Below are 20,172 nucleotides of genomic sequence, written 5' to 3'. Positions count from 1 at the left end.
CAGAGTTTATCTTTCTAAATTTGTAGAAAAAAATAGATGATTTTTATGTATTGTAATGCGTGACAGAATATAATACTGAAACTGATTTTTTCCATCATGAACCTCTATTTAAAATGTCTGTGATAAACTTATATAAAATATCACATTTATTTGATCACTTTAAATTACTGTGATCTAAGGATTGAATTCAGCTGTATATACCTAAGGCACTTTTATCTTGATGTTAAATATAAGTGAGCCAATTTTTTAAACAAAGTCTTTCTTAAAAAGTAAATTTCTGCTTGCTTATATAAATAAGCAATGGTTGTGTTTACCTCAATAATGAAACAAAAGTTTTTTTTCAATTTAGTTAATTATTAAATTTCTTTAATTCATTATTCAGTATTTTTGCATAAATTCATTGAAAATATAACTAAAAGTCTTATTACTTCCTATAAATGTTGAATTCATGAACATGAATAGGCTCTATGTGTGATTTTACTGAAACTTCGCCTGTAACCTGTGATGGTCTAAGAATCATTTATCCATTATGCTATCTTTCACATTTATTTGAAATCATATATCCTCTCTCATTCTTGAAAATTATGTCCCTAGTAATTATTAATTTACTTTGTATGTGTTGTTTGCCTTAATACTAATCATGGTATATTTATTTGATATTTATATGTGTGTCACTAGCATAGTACTTCTAAACTTTCATTTGTCAGCTTTCACTAAGTGGCCAATTTATTTATTTATTTATTTATTTTAATTGGAGGCTAATTACTTTACAGTATTGTTGTGGTTTTGCCATACATTGACATGCATCAGCCACAGGTGTACACGTGTCCCCCATTGCAAACCCATACCCCATTTCCCTTCCCATTCCATCCTCTGTGTTGTCCCAGAGGATGCATCAGCTATGCATCATGCACCAGCTATGAGTGCCCTGTTTCATGCATCAAACTTGGACTGGTCATCTGTTTCACATATGGTAATATACATGTTTCAAAGCTATTCTCTCAAATCCTCCCACTCTCACCTTCTCCCACAGAGTCCAAAAGTCTGTTCTTTATGTCTGTGTCTCTTTTGCTGTCTTGCATATTGGGTCATCATTACCATCTTTCTAAATTCCATATATATGCATTAATATACTGTATTGGTATTTTTCTTTCTGACTTACTTCACTCTGTATAGTAGGCTCCAGTTTCATCCACCTCATTAGAACTAATTCAAATGGATTCTTTTTAATAACTAATATTCCTTTATATATATGCACCACCCTTTCTTATCCATTCATCTGCTAATGGACATCTAGATTGCTTCCATGACCTAGCTATTGTAAATCATGTTGGGGTACATGTGTTTCTTTCAGTTCTGGTCTCTTCAGTGTCTATGCCCAGCGTGGGATTGCTGGGTCGTATGGCATTTCTATTTCCAGTTTTTTAAGGAATGTCCACACTCTTCTCCATAGTGGCTACACTAGTTTGCATTCCCACCAACAGTGTAAGAGGGTTCCCTTTTCTCCACACCCTCTCCAGCATTTATTGTTTGTAGACTTTTTGATAGCAGCCATTCTGACTGGCGTGAGATGGTACCTCATTGTGGTTTTGATTTGCATTTCTCTGATAATGAGTGATGTTGAGCATCTTTTCATGTGTTTGTTAGCCATCTGTATGTCTTCTTTGGAGAAATATCTATTTAGTTCTTGGCCCATTTTTTGATTGGGTCGTTTATTTTTCTGGTATAGAGCTTCATGAGCTTCTTGTATATTTTTGAGATTAATTTTCTGTCAGTTGCTTCATTTGCTATTATTTTGTCCCATTCTGAATGCTGTCTTTTCACCTTGCTTATAGTTTCCTTCATTGTGCAAAAGCTTTTAAGTTTAATTAGGTCCCATTTGTTTATTTTTGCTTTTATTTCCATTACTCGGGGAGGTGGTCATAGAGGATCCTGCTGTGATTTATGTCAGAGAGTGTTTTGCCTGTGTTTTCCTCTAGGAGTTTTATAGTTTCTAGTCTTACATTTAGATTTTTAATCCATTTTGAGTTTATTTTTGTGTATGGTCTTAGAAAGTGTTCTAGTTTCATTCTTTTACAAGTGGTTGACCAGTTTTCCCAGCACCACTTGTTAAAGAGATTGTCTTTTCTCCATTGTACATTTTTGCCTCTTTTGTCAAAGATAAGGTGTCCATAAGTTGTGGATTTATCTATTTTGTTATCTATTTTGATAAATAGAAAATTTATCTATTTTCTATTTTGTTCCATTGATCTATATTTCTGTCTCTGTGCCAGTGCCACACTGTCTTGATGACTGTAGCTTTGTAGTATATCAAGTCAGGAAGTTGATCTCTCCAGTTCCGTTCTTTCTCAATATTGCTTTGGCTCTTTGAGCTTTTTTGTATTTCTATACAAATTGTGAAATTATTTGTTCTAATTCTGTGAAAAATACTGTTGGTAGCTTCATAGGGTTAGCATTGAATCTATAGATCGTTTTGGATAGTATACTCATTTTCACTATATTGATTCTTCTAATTCATGAACATTGTATATTTCCATCTATTTGTGTCATCTTTGATTTCTTTCATCAGTGTTTTATAGTTTTCTATATATAGGTCTTTTGTTTCTTTAGGTAGATTTGTTCCTAAGTACTTTATTCTTTTCATCACAATGATGAATTTGATTTTCCTTAATTTCTCTTTTTGTTTTCTCGTTGTTAGTGTATAGGAATGCAAGGGATTTCTGTGTATTAATTTTATGTCCTGCAACTTTACCATGTTCATTGATTAGCTCTAGTAAATTTCTGGTGGAGTCTTTAGGGTTTTCTATGTAGAGGATCATGTCATCTGCAAACAGTGAGAGTTTTACTTCTTCTTTTCCAATCTGGATTCCTTTTATTTATTTTTTTCTTCTCTGACTGCTGTGGCTAAAACTTCCAAAAGTATGTTGAATACTAGTGGTGAGAGTGGGCACTCCTCAAGTCTTGTTCCTGACTTGAGGGGAAATGCTTTCAGTTTTTCACCATTGAGGATAATGTTTGCTGTGGGTTTATCATATATGGCTTTTATTATGTTGAGGTATGGTCCTTCTATGCCTGCTTTCTGCAGGGTTTTTTATCATAAATGGATGTTGAATTTTGTCAAAGGCTTTCTCTGCATCTATTGAGATAATCATATGGTTTTTGTCTTTCAATTTGTTAATATGATGTATCACATTAGTTGATTTGTGAATATTGAAGACTCCTTGGATCCCTGGGATAAAGCCCACTTGGTCATGATGTATAATCTGTTTAATATGTTGTTGGAATCTGTTCACTAGAATTTTGTTAAGGATTGTTGCATCTATGTTCATCAGTGATATTGGCGTAGTTTTCTTTTTTTGTGGCATCTTTGTCTGGTTTTGGTGTTAGGGTGGTGATGGCCTCATAGAATGAGTTTGGGAGTTTACCTCCCTCTACAATTTTCTGGAAGAGTTTGAGTATGATAGGTGTTAGTTCTTCTCTAAGTTTCTGGTAGAATTCACCTGTGAAGCCATCTGGTCCTGAGCTTTTGTTTGTTGGAAGATTTTTTATTACAGTTTTGATTTCCGTGCTTGTGATGGGTCTGTTAAGATTTTCTGTTTCTTTCTGATTCAGTTTTGTAAGTTTATACTTTTCAATGAATTTGTCCATTTCTTCCAATTTGTCCACCTTATTGGCATATAGTTGCTGATAGTAGTCTCTTATGATCCTTTGTATTTCTGTGTTGTCTGCTGTGATTTCTCCATTTCATTTCTAATTTTGTCGATTTGATTCTTCTCCCTTTTTTTCTTGATGAGTCTGGCTAATAGTTTGTCTATTTTATTTACCTTCTCAAAGAACCAGCTTTTAGTTTTGTTGATTTTTGCTATAGTGTCCTTTGTTTCCTTTTCACTTATTTCTACTCTAATTTTTATGATTTCTTTCCTTCTACTGACCCTAGGGTTCTTCATTTCTTCTTTTTCTAGTAGTTTTAAGAGTAAAGTTCGGTTATTTGTTTGATTTTTTTCTCTTCTTTCTTGAGGTAAACTTGTATTGCTATAAACCTTCCCTTTAGTACTGCTTTTACTGAATTCCATAGGTTTTGGGTTGTCCTGTTTTCATCTTCATTTGTTTCTATGCATATTTTGATTTCCTTTTTGATTTATTCCATGGTTTGTTGATTATTCAGAAGTGTGTTGTTTAGCCTCCATATGTTTGTATATTTAATAGTATTTTTCCCCTGTAGTTGACATCTAACCTTACCACATTGTGATCAGAAAAGATGCTTGAAATGATTTCAATTTTTTTGAATTTACCAAGGCTAGATTTATGACCCAGGATGTGATCTATCCTAGAAAATATTCGGTGTGCACTTGAGAAAAAGTTGAAATTCATTGTTTTGGGGTGAAATGTCCTATAGATATCAATTAGGTCTAAGTGGTCCATTGTATCATTTAAAGTCTGTGTTTCCTTGCTAATTTCCTGTTTGGTTGACCTATCCATAGTTGTGAGTGTGGTATTAAAGTCCCCACTATTATCGTGTTCCTGTTAATTTCCCCTTTCATACTTGTTAGCATTTGCCTTATGTATTGAGATGCTCATATGTTGGGTGCATGCTGCTGCTGCTGCTGCTAAGTTGCTTCAGTCGTGTCTGACTCATATATATTTACAATTGTTATATCTTCTTCTTGGATTGATCCTTTGACCATTATGTAGTGTCCTTCTTTGTCTCTTTTCACAGCCTTTATTTCAGTCTATTTTATCTGATATGAGTATTGCTACTCCTGCTTTCTTTTGGTCTCTATTTGCATGAAATATCTTTTTTTCCAGCCCTTCACTTTCAGTCTGTGTGTGTCCCTTGGTTTGAGGTGGGTCTCTTGTAGACAGCATATATGTGGGTCTTGTTTTTTGTATCCATTCAGCCAGTCTTTGTCTTTTGGTTGGGGCATTCAACCCATTTATATTTAAGGTAATTATTGACAAGTATGATCCCATTTCCATTTACTTTGTTGTTTTGGGTTTGAAACAAACTTCTGTGTTTCCTGTCTAGAGGAGATTCTTTAGCATTTGTTGAAAGAGCTGGTTTGGTGGTGCTGAATTCTCTCAGCTTTAGCTTGTCTGTAAAGCTATTGAATTCTTCATATTTGAATGAAATCCTTGCTGGGTATAGTAATTTGGGTTATAGGTTTTTCTCTTTCATCACTTTAAATATGTCCTGCCATTCCCTTCTGGCCTGAAGAGTTTCTATTGAAACATCAGCTGTTATCTTTATGGGGATCCCCTTGTGTGCTATTTGTTGCTTTTCCCTTGCTGCTCTTTGTGTTTGATCTTCATTAGTTTGATTAATATATGCCTTGGGGTGTTTTGCCTTGGGTTCATCCTGTTTGGGACTCTCTGGGTTTCTTGGACTTGGGTGGCTATTTCCTTCCCCGTTTTAGGGAAGTTTTCTACTATTATCTCCTCAAGTATTTTCTCATGCCCTTTCTATTTGTCTTCTTCTGGGACTTCTATGATTCAAATGTTGGAGCATTTAACATTGTCCCAGAGGTCTCTGAGGTTGTCCTTGTTTCTTTTAATATTTTTTTTCTTTTTTCCTCTCTGCTTCATTTATTTCCACCATTCTATCTTCCACCTCATTTATCCTATCTTCTGCTTGAGTTATTCTACCCTTGGCTCCCTCCAGAGGGCTTTTGATCTCACTTATTGCATTATTCATTATTGATTGACTCTTCTTTATTTCTTCCGGGTCCTTGTTAAACATTTCTTTCATCTTCTAAATACTTGTCTCTAGTCTATTTATCTGTAAGTCCATTTTGTTTTCAAGATTTGGGACCATCTTTACTATCATTATTCTGAATTCTTTTTCAGATAGACTCCCTATCTCCTCCTCTTTGACTTGGTGGGCATTTATCATGTTCCTTTACCTTCTGAATATTTCTCTGCCTTTTCATTTTGTTTAGATTGCTGTGTTGGGGTGCCCTTTATGTAGGCTGGAAGTTTGTGGCTCCTCTTTATTGTAAAGCCTGCTCTCTGTGGGGGGGGGTTGGACAAGTGGCTTGTCAAGGTTTCCTGATTAGGGGAGCTTGTGTCTGTGTTCTGGTGGGTGGAGCTGGATCTCTTCTGAAGTGCAGTGAAGTGTCCAGTAGTGAGTTTTGGGGTGTCTGTGGGTTTGGCTGGCTTTGGGAAGCCTGTCTTTTAATGCTCGGGGCTGTGTTTCTGCTTTGCTGGAGAATTAGCATGGTATGTCTTGCTCTGGAGCTTGTTGGCTTTTGGGTGGAGTTTGACTTCAGTGTAGGTATAGAGGGTTTGGGGTGAGCTCTTGTCTGTTAATGTTCCCTACAATAAAGAGTCAGTCTCTGATGTTCTCGTTTTGGAGTTAAGCCTCCTGCCTCTGACTTTCAGTCTCATTCTTACAGTAGCCCCAAGATTTCTCCATCCATACACCACAGATGATAAAACATCTAGGTTAATGGTGAAACAGTTCTCCTCAGCAAGGGGAACCCAGAGAGGTTCACAGAGTTACATGTAGAAGAGAAGAGGGAGGAGGCAGATAGAGGTGACCAGGAGGAGAAGAGGGAGAGTCAAAAGATGGAGAGACCAGTCTAGCCAGTAATCAGTTCCCTAAGTGTTCTCCACAGTCTGGGATACCCAGAGAGATTCAAAGAGTTAAGTAGAGAAGAGAAGGGGGAGAGAGGAGATTGAGGTGACCTGGTGGAGAAAAGGGAGAGTCAAAAGGGAAGAGCAATCAAGCCAGTAAACACACCCCTCCTTTCGAAGAGAGTGGGCTGACTTTCTGGGTGCCTGGTATCCTCCACCAGCATTCAGAAGTTGTTTTGTGGAAGTTATTCAGCATTCAAATGAGCTTTTGATGAATTTGTGGGGAAGAAAGTGGTCTTCCCATCCTATTCCTCTGCCATCTTGGGACCACCCCCCAACTGGCCAATTTATTTCATGGAGGTACTTATCATATAACTTTTGCTTTGAATTTTTCAAGAATTATGTAAAAAAATAAAGTTTGAATACTGAGAATGTTATATCTAGAATGCATCAGATCTAGAATAAATACTTGAACAATTATGTCTTACCTTCTCCAGTGGAATTAATTTTTCCTGATTCTTTCTACATTTACTTTTGATTTTTAAATTCTTGACTTCAAAAATTGGCATTCTGATATATCACTTCTGAACTCTTTTTTTTCCTCTAGATACTATGTCTTTATGTTTAATTATAATTTATATTTGTTCTTGTTTTAAATATGTTTTGAAGTAAGAGTATATGCATGCACACAGTAGTTAAAATGAAGCTAAAACAGATCATACACAATGTAGTATAAATTAGATATTGTTCAGCTGGAAATCAGAATGAGGTAGTTTCTGAAATGCATTATTTTATTTAACTATGAGTTTTCTGTAAAACAAGGAAAAAAACAAAAACTTTTTCATTTCTCCTATTTAATAAGAAAGCCGAGTGTCATCGAAGTTTTAGGTATCAGAATGACTCTCTTCTCTGTGGCCATAAGTGCCTTCCTCAAACTCTTCATCTCCCCATTCATTTATTTACCAGTTTGCATATTATCTCCTTTTGTAAAACCTTGTATTACATATTCAGTAAAGAATTACCTTTTCTTTGAATTACACATTGATAATTATATACTGTCACTTGGAGAAGGAAATGGCAAACCACTCCAGTATTCTTGCCTGGAAAATCCCATGGAGAGAGGAGCCTGGAGGGCTACAGTCCATGGGATTGCAAGAGTCGTTCATGACTTAGTGACCAAACCATATACCTGTCACTAATTGGATGCCTATCACATGAGAGGCAAATAACAGACACTGAATTATCTCTGACCTTCACAATAATCCTGAAGGATTCCTGCTTAAATGTCTTCTTTACAGATGATTAAACTGAGACTAAGAGTGGCTAAGAAATTTGCATGAAGTCAGATAGCTGTTAATAGTTAGGACAGAATTCTTGATCTGAATCCCAATAGCGGTTTGTAATTGAAGGATATCTGCATATAGAATGTTCTTTAAAAATATACATATTTCCATAGTTGTATAATAACTGTGTAACTTTTATTTACTGTTCTTTGTAAAAGAGAAAGCATATGAAACCTATATTGACATTTGAATATTACTGTACTTTCTTACAGCCTGTGAACTTATGAATCAAGGCATCTTGGCCCTGGTCAGCTCCATTGGCTGCACATCAGCCGGATCCCTCCAGTCTTTGGCAGATGCCATGCATATCCCCCACCTCTTCATTCAGCGCTCCACAGCTGGGACCCCAAGGAGTGGCTGTGGACTCACCCGGAGCAACAGGAATGATGACTACACTCTCTCTGTTCGGCCACCTGTCTACTTAAATGACGTTATCCTGAGAGTGGTCACGGAATATGCCTGGCAGAAGTTCATTATATTCTATGATAGCGAGTATGGTAAGTGTTTGTTACTTGCATGAGTTTTGTAAGCTGGTATTTATACGGCAGTTGATTTTGTTGAATCTTGAAAAACTTGAAGAAGTTATTATTTGTGGTTTTCATGTCCTGTCATATTCTTACAAATCAGGCAACAATGACAAAAAATTTTGTCAAACCTCAGGTTCAATCTTTTGCATATATCTTGATCTTTCAAATAACGGGAAGTTATTGAAAACAATGCTGTATTTTTTCCTCTTTCAAAAGCATTTATACCTACATATAATAATAAAAGAATAATTTTGGACAGATCCTAGAACACTTAAAAATATTAGCCATTTCTATTTTTCAGTTCGAAAAAAAAAATCTGAAGTATTTTTCTTATGCTCTTGTATAGACTTTAGAATCACTTAGTACTTAACACTTTGAGGGTCATTGAAATTATAATGCCTTATATTTATCCTAGTATATTGTCTTCAATGTGAACTCTCACAAAATAACTGATTAGTATAAAGATACTTAATTTATTTAACTTTCCAAGGTAAAATACCAGGCATTTTACTTATATCATTTTACTATATCTTAAGAAGATACTTTGTCTCAATATTTTCACTTGTGCTACATTAACAAAAGTAAACAAAAATAGGGCTTCCCAGGTGTAAAGAACTCTCCTGCCAATGCAAGAGACATAAGAGACTCAGGTTTGATCCCTGAGTCAGGAAGATCCCCTGGAGGAGGGCATGGCAAGCCACTCCAGTATTCTTGCCTGGAGAATCCCATGTATGGAGGATCCCGGCAGGCTACAATCCATAACACCACAAAGAGTCAGACACAACTGAAGTGGCTTAGCACACATTTAATATTAAATAATTAAATAATGTTATTTTTGTTTGAACACTTTTTTTCCCAAGTTAAAATCTACCTGTTTTCTATCTGACTAATCCCAGAGATTTTCAAACATAGTTTCTCTCTTATTTTTGTCATCAGGAAGAGAGGAGAGTAGAGATTGATAGGCTCAAATGAGAGGAAATAAACAGATTTTGATAAGGATATATTGTGAAACACGTGCTTCCTTAGAAATTTGCCTTAAGAAGGAGATAGAAAAAAAAATTCCTTTCAGTGTGGATGGGCCGGGTTTTTACATTTTTATTTTAAAACGTTAAGATTTATGCTCTAAAGTGCAACTTATTTTCCTTGCAAATAAATAACTATTTAAAAATGAGAGTTTTCTTACCCTAATCTGCTCAGCATTTTGAACATAGAGAACAGTTACACAAGAGTGGCCAGAAAGTGACATCAATAGAACCAAGCACAAACAGGTTGGCAGAAAGCTGGGAGCAGCAAACAAGAGCTCCTGGGGACTCCTAGGGAGGGAAAGCAAGTGGCAGCTACACTAGCCCTAAATATTCAAAGGTCACATGGGGTTTGGGCAGCTGAGTTCCATTAAACTTGATGGGTAGACTTCAGCCAAAATTCTGTGACACTCTCTAAAAGCACAGTCCTTTGTCCCCATGACGGAAATCCTTATTTTGTTGCTTAATTCATATTACTTAGGGGTCACAGAACGAAGACCAAGAGACTAAAATGAATAAAGTAAACAAAAAGGAAATAAAAATAATTGGCTCATCAGTAAAAGTAAGGATGGAACACAAATCTGATAGTCACTAGTAGAATTATTTAGTGAACATAGTAAACTCTAGCGCTACTGTCAACATACTGAGTATCCCTTTGTCAATTTTTTCTAGTCAGATTGTCTATGGATTTTATAACCATGAATGGTATTCTCATGACCTCTACTCAAACATAATTTGAAATATGGAATTTTTAAATTCTAAATCTTTATTTAAGAGGAGAAAACACTGCTTAGCTAGTCCTATCAAAATAGTCTGTAAAATAAAGAACAGAAAAATAACTTTTGATGATGTTTCTACAAATTAAAATGAGACTTTTACTGTATGATTACAAATATCCATGAGAAAAGAAAATTTCTTATTATCTTGGTCCCAAGTCCTACATGGATTACACTTAGGGAATTCTTATAAAAGAAGACATTTTGATTACTGGTAAGTAATTTTTTAAATGTACACTAAATTCATGGTCACACACTCCTTTGCATACATTTGAATTTCCCCATTCTCTTTTCTTTCGATTTCCTTTGAATAAATAATATGCTTATAATCACATATTTGTATCCTCTTAGAAGCGGTGTTTGTTTTAGGAATAATGAAAACATTTTCCTTTACTCTGATGATAAACTTTATTTTAACTTATTTAATTTAATAATTCATGAAAAAATATCCTGATTGTACTTTTAAAATCATTTCCAGTAATACTCTTCTTCAATGAAGGAAAATTTTCCTTTGATACTTACAATAAATCTTGCTAGTAAATAACTGGGCTAGAATCCAAATTAAACATCAAGCTATCCAAATATCTTGTATCTTGAAGAGGGCTACAAGTATTTACATATACATTCATCATAGTCCTCATTTTAAGTTCAAACATTAAAATTATACTTGACTTTTATCTTGGTTATCAGGAGTTACTTTCATTAAAGAATGGATTAAGCATCATCCATGGATGGAATCAGGCCACCTGCTGAAGCCAAATGTTATTGAAGATGTATTTTGCTTAGAAAAATATACTTAAAGAAAAAGATTAGGCTTCTTATCCAGTTTATTAGAGGAATACTTTTTTCAAAAGCAGTTAATTATGATTGTGAGCTTAAATTAAGATTTAAGTTGGCTTAAAGCTCAACATTCAGAAAACTAAGATCATGGCATCCAATCCCATCACTTCATAGCAAATAGATGGGGAAACACTGGAAACAGTGACAGACTTTATTTTGGGGGCTTCAAAATCACTGCAGATGGTGACTGCAGCCATGAAATTAAAAGACGCTTACTCCTCTGAAGGAAAGTTATGACAAACCTAGACAGCATATTAAAAAGCAGAGACATTACTTTGCCAACACAGGTCTGTCTAGTCAAGGCTATGGTTTTTCCAGTAGTCATGTGTGGATGTGAGAGTTGGTCTATAAAGAAAACTGAGCACCGAAGAATTGATACTTTTGCACTGTGGTGTTGGAGAAGACTCTTGAGAGTCCCTTGGACAGCAAGGAGAGCCAACCAGTCAATCCTAAAGGAAATCAGTCCTGAATATTCATTGGAAGGACTGATGCTGAAGCTGAAACTGCAATGCTTTGGCCGCCTGATGTGAAGAACTGACTTATTGGAAAAGACCCTGATTCTGGGAAAGACTGAAGGTGGGAAGAGAAGGGGACGACAGAGGATGAGATGGTTGGATGACATCACCGACTTGATGGACTTGAGTTTGAGTAAACTCCAGGAGTTGGTGATGGACAGGGAGGCATGGCATGCTGCATTCCATGGGGTTACAAAGAGTCAGACTTGACTGAGCGAATGAACTGTACTGAACTGATAAGTATGAGCCCAGTGTAAAAGTCTACTATAAATTCCTTAACAAAGAAAATTCAAATCTTTGACTCTAAGTAAGTGGATGAAGACCCTGGGTTGGGAAGATCCCCTGGAGAAGGGATAGGCTACCACACCAGTATTCTTGGGCTTCCCCTGTGGCTCAGTTGGTAACGAATCTGCTTGCAATGCCGGAGACCTGGTTTTGATACATGAGTTGGGATGATCCCCTGGAGAAGGGAAAGACTACCCACTCCAGCATTCTGGCCTGGAGAATTCCATGGACTGTATATTTGATATGGTCACATAGAGTTGGACACAACTGAGCAACTTAAAAAAAAAAAAGAAAATGGGTGAAAAGACAAAAAAAAAAGTGTGAAACTCTATTTGAATGGAGTGACTCAAGACATTTTTTAAAAGACTTGAAGTGTTGAACTTTTAAAAATGTGTCATTCAAGAAATATTCATTGTTCCCTTGCTTAGTGAAAATGAAAAACATGACATTAAAAATTTTACAGAATGTAGTCTTTACCTTTAAGAAACTTATAATTAAAAAAGAAAAATATTTATAATAATCTCTTAATAAAGAAAATAGTATGTTGTGTCATAAATGATATAAACTGAGTGCTAGTGGTATGCAATGAAGAAAGTGTTTAATTTAGGCAGCAGTGGTCAAAGAAGGCTTCATGGGTAGACTCTGATCTTGATTATTGCCTCTCAGAATCTTACCTAACTTTCACAGTGTTTGAGAGACAGCAGCTCCAATAGACATTGTGAACAAATCTTATAGACATAAAAATATTAAAAATAGTATCTCTGAGCATTTTTATTGGCCAGGCAGTAGAATAAATATTTTACATTATATCATTGAGTTTTCTCAATAGCTCTATGAAGTAGATTATAGTATTATCACAATTTTACAAATTGGAAAACAGAAACAACTGATGGGTAACTCGTTTATGAAATGTACCTAAGAAGCATCATTACTGAGTTTAAAGTCTGACCAGAGCACGTACTCCTAGCCATGTATAATGAGTATGAAGAGGTTGCAGTGAACTATCACACCAGAATATAACAAGGGGATAATCTTATAGAGAACATTTGTTGATATCCAGGCTCTGTTGTAAATGCTTTGCGTGTTCATTTAATTCTCATAGCAGCTCTGTGAGGTAGATGATGATGATGATGGTAATTATATTACAGATGAAAAAAGGTGAGGTAGTAAGAAGTCAGGTGACTTGAAACTAAGTTCCAAAAGCCCGAATTCAAGCACTGATAGTGTCTCTTCCTGCTTTCAACTACTGGATTTTGATGCTATAGAAATAATAAGATTAATTTCTGACACAAATTTCTTAAGCATTTACAAATGAAAATGTGTAGAATCATTTTCATTAAACAGATACAGTAACTGACTTTAAGCCTGCATATTAATATCATTCAAGAAAAAAAATGTTGTATATCAATTCTGGAGGTTTGTTTATCATTGTAAATTTGGAAACAGGACAGTCATTGAGTCAAAGTAGGCTGACTTCTCAACAGAAATAGCTGCTTGCCTATACAATAACCGTTCTCCTCCTTAGGCCAAATTTGCTTGAGAGGGGAATACTTCCAGCTGAAAAACTATAGTCCCCAGATTGCTTACAGCTGGGGCTCTAATGTGTTACAATCAAGAACTGTGAAGGGTCTGAGATTTTCGCCCTGTGTGTGTGTGAGTGTGCGTGCTCAATTGCTTCTGTCGTGTAACTCTTTGCGATCCCACAGGAGTCCACAAGACTCCTCAGTTCATGGGATTCTCCAGGCAAGAAAACGGGAGTGGGATGCCATTCCCTTCTCCAGAGGATCTTCCTAACTCAGGGATCGGATCCCTCATCTCCTCCATTACAGGCAGATTCTTTACCACTGAGCCACTGGAGAAGCCCTGAGATTTTACCCTACTTGCACGCTAGCCTGACTCAGTTATAGGTACGCTGACAGAAAACACTAAGCTCCTGAATTAGAGGGAGAGGACTTTAATACTTGGGGCACAGCAAGCAACATGAGCCTTATCATAATTAAAACTTTCTGTTCATATTAGACACCATTAAGAAAATAAATAGGCAAACTGTAAACTGGGGAGTAAATTTCAATACATATACCTGAAAAACTTATGCAAATACATAGACTCTATAAAGGGCTCAGAATTAAACAAACAAAACTACAAAGCAAAAATATGAGACCAACACAGATATAACAACCGAAAGTGTGCAAAAAGTTTGTTCAAAGAATTCATATAAGAAGATATATAAACGGCCAATAAACATAAGAAGTGCTGAACATTTTTAGTCCACAGGTATATGCCAATTAAAATAAGATACTAATCAGTACCCTCTAGACTGACTGAAGGCCATTACTACACATGGGCAAGAATGTGGCAAACCAAAACCCTCCACAGAGAGTCGGATGTAAAAATGTACAGGCACTTATGGAACCGTTTGGCAATTCATTATAAATTTAAATATTTATCCACCACGTGACTTACCCATGTCACTTCCAGGTATTTACCAAGATAAATGTGAATGTATATCTTTGTGAAATCTTATATAAAAATCCTTATATTAGCATTATTCATAAAGTCCAAAACTGGAAACAACTTCAATATCTATAATTTTGAAAATGGTTCAAGGGATTGTGGAGTGTTCCTACAATGGAATCCTATTCAGCAATAAGAAGAAATGAACCACTGAAATATTCAACTATAAAAATTTGAGTGAAATAAGCCTGCAAGAAAAGAAGTATATGCTATAGTATTCCATTTATATGAATTCTGTTAACATATAAAACTAATCTTGGTGATCCAGTCAGAGAGTGATTGCATCTCTGGGCCAGGAGTGGACTGTCTAGAAAAGGACACATGATAACCTTCTGTGGTACCAGAGATATTCAATTTTTTGTTTTGAGTGCAACACAATAAATCTTTGAATTATACATGTAAGTTCTATTTATTTATTGTAGGTAAATTATATCTTATTAAAAATTAGAAGACAGAAAAACCTGTTAGATAATCTGAAAACTAAAAAAAAAAAAGTATAGAAAAAAAAAGGGAAAAAATCAATTTACTTATAATTTCGAATGAAGTATCAGAATTAAATTGTGATCACTTATTGATTATGGTTTCAGAGACAAAGGGTTAGAATTGAGTGTAGTGGACACCTGGAACCCAAATTTGATAATAGATAAGAATGACTGGAAGAACTTCTTAATCATCATAATACCTCAGCTCCATCATAGACACCTGGAATCAGAATTTTTGCAAGGTAGGCACTAAATGTTAACACCTCTTCTGATGTTTCTGATGCAGCCAGCTTTGTTCCTAGAAAAGGCATCTGGAAGCAGGAAGCTTCAGTAGATGTCTTCTTCAGCATCTTTGATTGGTAGCACTGTTTCCCTGCCAGAGTCCTCCAAGCAAGAGAGCACTCATTGTATTCTCAAGGCGACTATCTTATAAATGGATACTGGACATTTCTAATTGGCAGAAACATTTTCTTTTTATAATACTTAAAACATACTGGACAAAATGATCCATTTCTGGAATAACATAAAATAATCCTTTTGCTTGTAATCATTTATCAATAAGTAAAGAATTGATTACATCCCATGAACCCACTCAGTCTTCTAGTGCCTAAGTACCGAGAACAGTTTACTATTGTCAACCTGATATGTATGTTTCTTAGATAGTCCACCTTTATCCTTATCTATTTTATTTTTTCAATATTTCTGTATATGGCTGATTTTATATATATATATGTATATGTATATATTATACTGATTACACAATATGCCACATGCTATCTTATTGCCTTAGAGAGGTGAGGCCTTTACTGCTTTTTACCAAAACAAAAAACACTTGTGTTTTCACATAACTTCTGCCTTTTTAATTTTTTATATTAAATCTTTATCATAAGTACTCATTATATTGCCCTCCCCTTCCAATCTTGCATCATTTTCATTTTTCTTATCATGCTATTTATGCTTGACCAAACGCTGAGAGGGCGTTTGGTCAAGGTGTAATAAATAAAATACCCAGGAAGACTCATTAAAAGCAATGGTAGTAGTCCAGGCAGGCTCACTATCAGAGAGGTCTAAGCAAGAAATTAGTTGAATGTACCAGAGCCAACAGCTAGATTCCAGAATCCAGGAGTCTTGGAACTGACAGTATACAGAAGCCAGAGTTATAGAAGTGAGTGATCTTTAAAATAGAATAAAAGCATATCGATTGCTTTAATGAGACATTTCTGTTTTAAAGATATTGAAATAAAAGTTGAATTTCAGGGATGGATGGGCTGAATAGAACTGAATAGAACTGAATAGCTGAATAGAACAAGAGTGACATAAGGAGCAAAGTTCATACGCATTTCATCTAAAGAACTATTTGGGTTATTTAATTTCTTTAACCTAAAAAATATTGGTTCCACACTTAATATTAGAATGAATCTATTTGCAGATTTATTATCTGGGTCCAATTATGGAGCTTGGAGGGGTAATATGATGATAGGGATATAAGCGGCTTATAAAAATGACACACAGACATGAACTAACTGAAGGTTAGTTTGCACTCTTACTATGGCCTCAACTCTATTTCGATTCATGCATTTGCTTCATTCTCAAGCTAGACAGTTGGTGTTGGTAACTCCAAGTATATTCTCAGAGATTATCACATTAAAAAAGGCCTCTTCCCTTCTTTGTGCTTATATTAATATCATGCATAGGGCTATTTATCCTCCTATAAAGTCTCAAGCTGTGTTTGGGCCCTGTGCTTATTCTTGAACCAAATAATTTGTTCTGGGGTATGCAGGCTCTCAGTCAGCAATCTGAGTTACATGCTGACCCTCTAGGTGAAGGGTAGGCATATGTGGACACATGTGCTTCCCTTGTCAACTTGAAAAAAAATAATAAATATTAATTAGATTATTTCAGTTTGATTAATTAAATTTTTAAATCTAATATTATCAAATTATAGTTTAGATGTTTAAAATTAATAAATATTTGTCTTTATAATTCACCACTTAAAATTGCTTTTAAAGTACACTCTTCTTCAGTTCAGTTTGTTTGTTTTTGTTGATTTTTATCAACTTAGACTTATTTTATGTTCTTAGCCTTTCTGACATTTTCCTTATTGTTTCAGGAGAGCCTTATTCATTTTACAATAAGACTTTTGTCTGTATGTAAATGTATACTATAATTTGTTAAACCAAGTATTTCTGAAAACCAGAAACCAAAATGTAAATAACAGGTTTTGATAAAAAATATCTTTACCTCAAAAATACTAAGTGAAAACATATTTCTCTTTATATGCAGAAATATTTACTTTTTGACACCCATATGCATAAAAAGAAATAAATTCAACTTTAAGGATTAATGAATATATTATTTATAGACTCTTGCATTCTACAAATACTATTTAATGATCCCTAATTAAGGGTCAGTATGTAGTTGAATGACCTGAGGTACTTAAGTACTACCCTCCAGTATATCATCCTTGCCTTACAAGTTAAATTGTCGTTTGGTAGAACTCTTTGAAACGAACTTTGGGGTGCCTAGGAATGAATGCATTCCTAGGAATCACAGTATTTAATCCATGCAGTCTTAATGTAGGTTTAATCAAGGCCCATAAAATGGACACATTCCTCTTAATTTACTGCAAATGTTTATAATTACCCTGAGGGTGTTTTCAAATGTCTGATGACTATAATATTATTAACTCTCTCTCTAGACAGTCTTAAAGTAGTTTATTACTCATTTGGCTACTTTCCAGCTTTCAGTTCTCTCATTTACTTCAATGTACATCAGTAAGCATATAATTAATTCAAGCATCTTAATGAACTATTTTGTTTGCATTAGTATATATTATGTCAGGTAGGTAAAAATAACATATTCTACTGTTTTGGATTTGTACATCAGTAAAATGTCCTAAAAATATTGATTCAGCATAAAATGACATTTAAGCTGAAATATGATTTAATGTTAAAATCTTCTTATCAAACTGACAAGTTCTTATCAAACTGATAAGTTCTTATCAAACAGAAAATCTCAGTGGGTCACTATTTCTTAACTGTGTCACCTTATAATCTCATTCAGTTCAGTTCAGTTCAGTTCAGCTCAGTCCTGTCCGACTCTGCGACCCCATGAATCACAGCACGCCAGGCCTCCCTGTCCGTCACAAACTCCCAGAGTCTACTCAAACTGATGTCCATCGAGTTGGTGATGCCATCCAGCCATCTCATCCTCTGTTGTCCCCTTCTCCTCCTGCCCCCAATCCCTGCCAGCATCAGGGTCTTTTCCAATGAGTCAACTCTTCTTATCAGGTGGCCAAAGTACTGGAGTTTCAGCTTCAGCATCAGTCCTTCCAATGAACACCCAGGACTGATTTCCTTTAGGATGGACAGTTGATCTCCTTGCAGTCCAAGGGACTCTCAAGAGTCTTCTCCAACACCACAGTGCAAAAGCATCAATAGTTCAGCACACAGCCTTCTTTATGATCCAACTCTCACATCCATACATGACCACTGGAAAAACCATAGCCTTGACTAGATGGACCTTTGTGGCAAAGTAATGTCTCTGCTTTTCAATATGCTGTCTAGGTTGGTCATAACTTTCCTCCCAAGGTGTAAGTGTCTTTTAATTTCATGGCTGCAATCACCATCTGCAGTGATTTTGGAGCCCAAAAAATAAGCACACTATTAACTTTATTTTCTAAATACAGTACAAGTGACAAGGAAATACTCAATTAATGATTCAAATTATTTTGGAGTAAGGGTTGATTAAAAGCCTTTTTCCCCCCCTGAGGAAACAAGGCAGTTACAGATTATGCTGTGCTGCTTATTCTTTGGGAAATTCCATTCAGCTTAATGATGTATCTCATGTGTCTGGTAGTATGATGTATTTCTTTATATCTAAAATAATAATAATAATAATAATCTAAATATTAATTTTAAAACTTAGCATTCTGTCATAATTTCAGAAACACCAAGCTTGACTGAATGAAGTTCTGAAGTCTCCTGCCCAGTGAAGTCTTCAGTGCATTAAGTGATTAAAAATGACTAAATGCGCCTAATCTGCTCAAATGAGGGAGAAAGATGAGTAGAGGAAAAGAAAAATCAGACCTACAAAGCCTCAGTGAAAAATCTTTTTTTCTACCAAATTCAGTATTTTAAAAGAGTTATTTGAATACAAAGACCAGAATTACTGTTTGATACGTTCCAGAGAATGTCACTAAATTTAGGTTGCAACTACAGTTTGGAAAATGAATAGTATTGTACGATTATTCTATCTGTGAAAGGGTCTATGTTATCATCAGCTATGTAAGAACAAAGCTATAGAGGGCAGGGATTGTCTTAGTCATCATTCCCTCCCAGGTACCTCTCACAGTGCTTGGCACATATTAAACAGAGACTAGATTCCAAAAGAGATTTCTTTGGATGCTGACTACTGGTTTAGGATCAACAGTAAGATATATATCTGGTTTGTGAGTCAGTTTAGAAATGTGTATTTATACATTCGATTCTGTTATCCCCTGGGATTTTTCTACCCTAATCTACTTAATTATAAGCCATGTTTAGAGAGAAATTAAGTTTAATCTTACACTAATGATCATAATAAAGCCATCATTCTGCACAATTTAATAAAACAAATCATTGTGCTTCAATCAGTCACTACCTCCTAGAGAGTTATTGTGGGAAGTTGGTCTAACTAAGTAACAGTTATCACAGAAATTGCTAGAATATCAAGTTCTAAAGGTATTACCTAAATCAGCTTTTAGTCCTTATTATGATTTTTTTGTTTACTTTCCATTTTTCTGTAGGAAAAGACAGCAGAAGAAAATCATGAACAAGTGGGATTTTTGACTGGGTTAATATAATCTTGATAATGAAAATGTATATTGCATAGAAATTTGAAGTTTACAAACTGCTTTAATATTGCATGTGTGCTAAGTGGCTTCAGTTGTATCCGACTCTTTGCAACCCTATGGACTGTAGCTCACCAGGCTCCTCTGTCCAAGGGATTCTCCAAGCAAGAATACTGGAGTGTGTTGCCATGCCATTCTCCAGGGGATCTTCCCAACCCAGGATGGAACCTGCGTCTCATGTCTCCTGCATTGGCAGGCGGGTTCTTCGTCACTAGCATCACCTGGGAATCCCTGCTTTAATATTTCACACACTTGACTTCCTTTAATTAGAGTAACTCAATAATTAAATGTTATAATTTTCTTTTTTGTGCCAATAAGGTCTGATTAGCTGTTACTTTTCCTGTTTCCATTCCTTTGTTTTTCACATTTCTCTAATTGGCATTGATCACATTAAAACAATTACT

At 35.3% G+C, this 20,172-nt stretch overlaps 1 protein-coding gene across 2 annotated transcripts in view; it reads left to right on the top strand.

Annotated features, from left to right (window-relative positions):
* GRID2 (glutamate ionotropic receptor delta type subunit 2) overlaps positions 1-20,172 on the top strand; it is a 1,554,957-nt gene that overhangs the window by 795,496 nt on the left and 739,289 nt on the right. For both annotated transcript variants that reach the window (XM_043871276.1, XM_043871274.1), the window contains exon 3: positions 8,129-8,413. In XM_043871276.1, coding sequence (XP_043727211.1) covers positions 8,129-8,413 — 285 coding nt within the window. The remainder of the gene's footprint in view (positions 1-8,128; positions 8,414-20,172) is intronic.

Source organism: Cervus elaphus, chromosome 17 (genome assembly GCF_910594005.1).
Source record: "Cervus elaphus chromosome 17, mCerEla1.1, whole genome shotgun sequence".
In the NCBI taxonomy this organism is placed as follows: Eukaryota; Metazoa; Chordata; class Mammalia; order Artiodactyla; family Cervidae; genus Cervus; species Cervus elaphus.
This window is presented reverse-complemented; position numbering and strand designations above follow the sequence as displayed.